This window comes from Juglans regia, chromosome 11 (assembly GCF_001411555.2).
Source record: "Juglans regia cultivar Chandler chromosome 11, Walnut 2.0, whole genome shotgun sequence".
In the NCBI taxonomy this organism is placed as follows: domain Eukaryota; kingdom Viridiplantae; phylum Streptophyta; class Magnoliopsida; order Fagales; family Juglandaceae; genus Juglans; species Juglans regia.
Genome location: NC_049911.1, coordinates 32498478 through 32506220, shown reverse-complemented (window position 1 = coordinate 32506220; position 7743 = coordinate 32498478). Strand labels below are relative to the sequence as shown.

The 7743-nt window shown below is 34.8% G+C and overlaps 1 protein-coding gene across 1 annotated transcript; it reads right to left on the bottom strand.

The window, feature by feature from the left end:
- Positions 1–490: 490 nt before the first annotated feature.
- LOC108998876 (small nuclear ribonucleoprotein E-like) lies at positions 491–4027 on the bottom strand. Its single transcript, XM_018975614.2, has 6 exons — positions 3849–4027; positions 3690–3716; positions 3472–3534; positions 1045–1123; positions 918–963; positions 491–842 (listed from the first exon to the last, which is right to left on the bottom strand). Exons 1-6 carry the CDS (start codon positions 3888–3890, stop codon positions 833–835), a joined length of 267 nt encoding a protein of 88 aa, XP_018831159.1. The 5' UTR covers positions 3891–4027; the 3' UTR covers positions 491–832.
- Positions 4028–7743: the final 3716 nt, after the last annotated feature.

Here is a 7743-nt window from a genome sequence, read left to right as displayed (position 1 = left end):
CTTTCGCTTTTTTCCCTTTTCAATCATTCACTCAGTTGTGGGAAATAATTCCATATGACAATTTGAACCCAGTTTATCAATTTTCAGTTTCCAAGCCCAACATTTTAACAAAGCTTTGTAGACCAAACAATAGAACCCATACAAAAAAAAAAAAAAAAAAGGGCAAACAAACAAACAGTTCTAAACATAACATCACAAAGAGGAATCAATATATTTTTCTCTTCATCGCGCATCACTGACAACAACAAAATTGACAGCAACGCTGGGAATAAAAATTGAAGAATAGCGTTAGAAAACACCTTGTATAAATAACCAAATTGAATCATCAAATGCCAGTAAGCATAGGGCAAAATTATCTCCATGGGCTTCATTATTTCTTGTTAGATGATCTCGAAGTTAAAACAAACGGTGTCCTTCAAAGCAATATGAATATATTAATTGATCTCCTAATAAGAAAGGGAAAAGTTAGTAGCAGGGTGGGCCAATAACATGATGAAAGCAAGGCAGCATCTCATTCAGTCGATTTTTCTTGTCCCATTTTAACTTTTCATAGGAATCCTGATTAAACCTGCATAGGTTTTCTGTCTATTGACCAATCTAGATTCTCAAAATGCAAATATAAGCATAGCCAACCGTGCAGAAGGCAGCACAAACCATGTAAAAGAGGAACAGTTGCGTCTAGCTAGTCCATAGATGTAGGCAAAGATAAGTTGATTAATCATACATGACGTCCAGTAGTTCCCTCTAACATAGCAGTAAACCAAAGGATGCTAGACCTCCATGTAATTGAAAAGGCAACATAACCCGATTTATACATTTGTTGGAATCACCATCATTTTCCCCTGTAAATAGAGATGAAAAGCATAAAGATAGATAGATAGAGAGTGAGATGCAGGGGCTGTTTTGGTTAAACTTACGTGTTCATCATCAGAGTTATGTTGTCTCCCTTGAGAAGAATCCGCCCTGAACAAGAGACAAACCACTTCGGAACATGCACATTTTGGAGATGAATAGAAAAGATAAAGAGTGACAAAGATAACTCACCTAAAGATTTTCTGCTCTTCTTCTTAACGTTGACTTCTTCAGCATCATCCAGAACCAAATTCATGTACTCATCAAAGCCCTGTAAAACACAACAACACACATGAACGTTTATTAGGTTACAATTACCAAAAGTTGCCAGAAATCTTACTATCTCTCTCTCTCTCTCTCTTAATGAATTTGCATCTATTAGATGTAAGTCATACTAAGTTGACAATAATCAAGACTTCTGCAGAAAATTTAGGCCAGCAACCAAAGAAAAATAAATCCATGAGATTAACTGATAGGAGTTGCCAAACAAACAAAAAAAGATTCAAAACATGATATTGCTTTCTTCTCTGTTCCACTAGTTGCCTATGTGCATGCTTTACACCAGCAGCATGTAAGGTGTGGGACAATTCACAAAAATAAAACTCATTTTGATCTCATAATCTCTCTGAACGGATGGATTAGAAGAGCTGGTATTTGGAGTGTATTAAGCAAATAAGATACATGGTCGACATGGCGCTTTCCTTTTTTAACAAGTAAACAAAGAATTTATTGAAAACACAAAAGGCATAGCACAAGTACACAGGAAGTATACAAGAACAACAGACTAGAAACAGAAAAAGAGACATGAAGAAAAAGGAAAACTCAACGCATTAAAATCTATAGAAGCTGCCCAAAGGAACAAGGTATGGAATCTATGGTTGACATAACAGTGATACACAATCCCAAACAATGGGACTGATAGACCAAGAAGCTAGATCAAAGCCGCGTCTAGAAAGCTTAGGCAGAACTAATCAAGAGCATGAGTGACTGTTAACCTAGTGCTCCAAGTATAATCAAGGAGGTGACCAGCTTTTGTTCTAGCAAGGTCAGGTTCTTAATTGCAACAGTGGAGGTGCCATTTAAATATGAATTGTGGTGGTCATCATGAGAGCTACCCTAGCATGAGAGACTGTCAAGGCAATAAACGAAGGCAGCTACTTGAATAAGAAGTTAACATATAGAGAAAAAACCAAGGCAAAGGTGAAAATATTAAGGCATTGTAACCATTAATTGTGAAGGGATGGCTGCATGAAGATCTTAACATATTGTAACGCCCCAATAAAAAGCCCAAACCACATGACCTATACTTCAAAAGGACTAGTCAATGATACAATTAGAGCCCCATTGGATCCTTATAAAGAGCAAAAACTTCTTATTCCCAAGCAATGTGAGATCTTATTCACCACCTACCATTATCCTTATCATATGGGATATCACAATCACCCCCTTTTAAATTCCCGACATCCTCGTTGGGTCTATCCATCGTAAGTGGCACGGCTCTAGTCCTACGTTTATGGTTGTGATAGACTTTGATACCATTTATAACGCCCCAATAGAAGGCCCAAACCACATGGCTTATACTCCAAAAGGACTAGTCAATGATACAATTGAAGCCCCATTGGAACTTTATAAAGAGCAAAAACTCTCCTTCCCAAGAAATGTAGAATCTCATTCACCACTTACCCTTATTCTTATCATATAGGGTATCAAATATATACACTAATTAGTAACCATTCATAGAGCTTATGCTGCTACACATTCCACATTAGACATCTATGGTAACAAATCCTGTTTATGTTATTAAAATAACAGAATAGTGATGAATAAGATAACCCTAAAGACATGAGGCACCAGTAAGCTCAGAAATGTCACCAAGGGATCATGACTCCCATATACATCATGCTTGAGCTTTTACATAAAAGGCCTTAGCCCCTTGCATTTGTAACAAATTTTGTCTATATTCTATAATGCCCAACTCAACAAAGCCCTAATCCTGAAAAACCCCTTATTACAATTGTTTAGGGCCTGTTAATCAATATATGAAATACATGCACGGGCACACACACAAACACACAGAGAGAGGGGGGGAGAGAGAGAGAGAGAGAGAGAGAGAGAGAAGGGAGGGGGGGGGGGTTGGAAGATGTAAGAAATGACCACCAGACTAATATGAGATAAGGCTACAGCAAATAGCTCTAGAACATAATCCAATCATATACCACAGTGAACATCTCTCAATGAGTAAAGCGAATGAACTATCAGTAAGTGTTCGAGGTTGCTCAACAAAACTTCTTTGGGGAAAACCTAAATTACTGAATTTTTTAGCTAAAACAATATATTTTCTGATAGGTAATCGAAGTTATATAAAATAATTAAAAAAAAAAAAACCCAATAACAGGTGAATTGTGAAGTGTCAAATATAAACTGTAAGCTGCCAAATCAACTGATAGAAAACTAATTCTCATTTGTGTGTCAAGTAGAGCAATAGATAAATAAATGAGAATTTCAGAAGTATGGAACAGGAAAGAGAGACCACGATATCTCCACCTAATAGAGATAAAGTGGATCAAGAGAGAACCAGGGGAAAAAAGACAAACATATAAGCTTAAATATAACACTTACAATGATCCGGCCCTCAATCCTCAGGTCTCGCTGCTCAAAAAGCCATATTTGAATGCGAGCTTTCTGAACCAATTCCAAACCCCCCCCCCCCAAAAAAAAAAAAAAACACTCGAACCATCCTCGAACCATCCATCAATGAAAAACCCATAAGACAAAAAAAAAAAAAAAAACCCATAAGACAATAATCACTCCAAAAAAGAAGAAGAATTAGGGCTTACACTCTGAAGGAACCTGAAAATCAGGTTCTGGCGTCGCAAGAACCCCGGAAACCAACAGGAAAACCAATTAAAAAAAGATAACAGTCTTTGAACATAGAAAGCGTAAGCAAGCCCTAGAAAAATATTAAGACGGGAATGTGAGCGGATAAATGAGCGTACGATGGGCTGGGTCATGATCCTCTGAACTTTTGTGCTTGCCATGGCTGCGGAATTCGGCGGTTCTTCCGGTTACACGGACTTCGACTCGAGGAAGTGCAAAACCCTAATGGGGAAAGCGTTTTCTATCCGACGAGACGAGGTTTAAGAGAAATTTGCAGTTGAGTACTCTAGTTACGGCTATTTTCCAACGAGAGTCCTGCTGACGACAAATGTAAATGTATTTTTTTAATTATTTTTTATATATTAAAAATGTATATTTTAAATCAAATTATGCTATTAAGTGTATTTTATATACAGAATAAATTTTTTTCTTGATTATTATACATCCAATAAATTTGATTTTGTAATTATTGAGAGACTTTATCTTATCTCATAAAAAATATGTGATGTTTTTATAAATAAGACCTATACTTTATAGTTGATTGGTTGCATAGTTTTTTTTTTTTTTTGAAGGGTTGCATAGTTACTTTTGCATACTAAAGACGTAGGCCACTTTCACAAAATTTTTCAATTTATTTGATCTACTTATTATAATTTTTTCAATTTTTTACATAAAATAAAATAAACAATTCAATTTTTTTAAGTTTCAAAATAAAAATAATATTAAAAAATATATTATAATAATATTTTATTCAACTTTTAACTTTTATTTTAATTTATTTAATCTCATATGTGAAAACAAAGAAATGGTCGCAATCCAACCTCTATTTTCTCTCATTTTCTCTCTCCTACTCGTTCTCTTCTGCTTTTTTTCTCAGCACTTGTTTTCTTTCAGTTACTCTGGTATAATAACTTTAAAAAATGCTAGGGACAATGGACCCTGCGTCCCCACTACAGAACCGATCGACTGCCACGTCAGCAGTTAATATTAAAAAAAAAATATTGTACGCAAAAAGAGGGGAAATCAAAGCAAAAAACATAATTAGAGAATAAAAAAGTTAAAAAAATCTGTCAATCTTTCTACCGTACCTCTATTCATCGATTAGTAAAGTTGACGGTCAAATATCCTTCAAAGTTTTGGCGATTCTGTCACCATCGCTCGTGGTGAGCTTGGGACTTGTGTTTATTTTCAGGCCCTATTATTCTGTTATTTGTGTATATTGGGTTATTTATACATTTGGGTATTCCTTAGTTTGTAATACTTTTTTTGGGTTTATGATTCTTTAGACCCAATTATTGGGTTTCTTCTGTGATTAATAGGGTTTACAATGATGAGTTCTTCTTAGTTGTCAATATGCATGAGTTTACCTTTCTATATTTTAGGTTTTTTTTCTTATTTTATTGTTGAGAGTTTTTTTTTTTTAATTGATTTGTTTGGGTTTGGCCGTGATGAGCAAATTCTGATGTCTGGGAGGTTTGTGTTTGGATGAGCTATGATGGGTTTCGATTTCGAGGGATTTTGCTTCTGATGAAGATGAAATTAGGTTTTGGGGATTTCTCATTCATTCGGTCTTCAAGGATTTCAATGATTCTTTGATTTTCATGAAGAAACGATTATATTTTTAATAGCCAATTCGTCAGTGGTAGTTGATGGGTTTTAGGAAATTTGGTTTCTGAAGCTTCAAAATTCATATAGTATTGTCTAAGATTGACCCTTCTGCTCAGCTAGAGGAGGAGAAGATTATAGAGGTTTATGGGTGTAAGGTCTTCTAGAGTTTCAACGAATTACCATGACGGAAAAATGGAAGAAGAAACTAATTTATGGATTAGGAGAACAAACTTCTCCCATACAGTTTGTCATCGGTTGGACTCTTCAAGACTGACCTCTATTCCATTTTCAGTACAACCTGACCGATATTCAGGTTTGAAATCAAGGCTCAGAACGACTGTTACTAATGAGATATTGATTCCCAGTAATTCAAAGATATAACAAAATCCTATTACAAACAAGTAAAGATCATTGTCGCCTTTACTTGAAACCGTGCTTTCTGATTAGTTTAAAGAAATAAGGTCTAAGCGAAAGAGATTCATCAAACAACGGATGAATCATTGTCCCTAGCATTTTTTACTTTGTTTTGAATAACTTTCTACCCTCCACGAAAACCTAAAAGAAAATGAGAATAAAAAGGATTAAATTACTAAATCATTTAAAAACCTGTCATATTAATTGACATAAATAAATAATAATAAAATGAAAAATGAAAAACTTATTGGTGTAGTTTCAAGTGATCTGTTAATTCTATTTTACGATATAAATAATTTTACAATCTCACGAATCACACGACGTCATGTCACTTTCTATATTTATAATTTTTTTGTGGTTAAAGTACTGATAATTTTAAATGGATGTTTTATTTTAAATAATTTTACAATTATATTAATTAATTTTTTAAAATTAAATATAAAGAAAAATATAAGTGTTTTAGAAACGCAATTGAGGTCATCAGTAGGGGTGTAATCGGTTCATCATTTTTTGTCGGACAGGACCGTTAGCTATTGGTCCATTCGGTCCGTGAATATTTCATTTCATTTTTTTTTTCACAAAAAAATTAATATAAAAAATTAACTAAATTAGTAAAATTAAAATTAAGTGTGATCTTTTTAACATTTTATATATGGTTAATGAATATTAAATAATTTCATTTTATATATAATCAATGGTGATTTATTGGATGAAAATTACATAATTAACTTATACAACTACTATATAAAATAATATATTATATATAAAATAATATTTAAATTTATATATATATACACATTCGGTTGGTCTCGGTTCGGTCCAGTTAAAAAAAACTACACACCGAAACCGACTAATAAGATTATTGGTTCAGTCCGGTCAATTTTTTTGTTTTGGACCGATAGTCTTATAGTCCTAGTTGTCAAGAAAAAGATACCATGCATTGCATGGTGTAATTAGAAAAGGAAAAAACTATTTGAATTGACAAAGCTTATTCACAAAAATGATGGATTGTTTTTTTATTAAAATTTAAAATATTAAAATTTATGAATTTAAGTGATATGAATTGTATGCTCTACACACCGACCTTATATACTACTGAACAAATCTTATTGTATAATTAATTCTAAATCCCTTAGTACTACTGAGTCAGTGGCTATTTCTCCATCAAGTTGGAGCAAAGAGAAAAAAGTGGACTATTTGTCCCTCTCACGAATGTGTATACAAGCTATCATCACTAGGCCTGCAACCCGACTTGGTAAAGCCAAGTTTGTACCCAACTTGAACCGGCAGATCTCATTTAAGTCTCCAACTCGAACCGACTCGATTCGAACAAAATCAAACCGGGTCGAACTCGTATAACCCGACCTTTATAAACAAGGTCATTTTAGATGCTTCCAGAAATGAAAATTGATTCATAATTCATTTACAAACCATGGGAGAGGAAGAGAGAGAAGTGGTCTTGGGATTGAAGGAGAAGATTGAGTTGAGAAGGCGATCACCACATCCCCAAGCCTTAACCTGCCCAGCACCAGCGCTAGCAGCGGCAGCAATAGAACTGTAAATGGCACATCTAAAGGCAGCGAATCAGATCTGTAAACACTAAACGGCATGCTGAATCAAGTCAGGGGAAGACCCACCTTCGTGGAAGAAAGGGTACTTGGAGCTCAGGTCCGATAGTGGTAGTGGTGAAGGAGGCAAATTAGACTCGGGTCGGGGAGCCGACGCTACCGAAAACAATGGTTGGTAAGAATAAGATTCACTAGAGCCGTGTCAAATTCATGGTCAAATCTCAAAAACTCACTTATCTCATAGCCCTGTATTTGCCACTCTCTAATTAATTTCTTTTATTTCTCCCAATTCATCTCTGGCTTTTGTCTTGCAAATCTTCTGTTCGGTGAACCTGCGTGTGGGCTGAGTGGGTAGCTACTAGTTAGGGTTGAGGAATCAATATGGTTGGTTGTATAGTCTCGGACGGGTTGACACTAGTTATTA

Bases quoted from the DNA above. Each gene is read 5' to 3' on its own strand.
- LOC108998876 (XM_018975614.2), bottom strand. From the start codon at position 3,890: ATGGCAAGCACAAAAGTTCAGAGGATCATGACCCAGCCCATC. The intron at 3,717-3,848 runs GTACGCTCATTT...TTGCGACGCCAG, and splicing joins GGATCATGACCCAGCCCATC to AACCTGATTTTCAGGTTCCT. The intron at 3,535-3,689 runs GTAAGCCCTAAT...GAATTGGTTCAG, and splicing joins TTTTCAGGTTCCTTCAGAGT to AAAGCTCGCATTCAAATATG.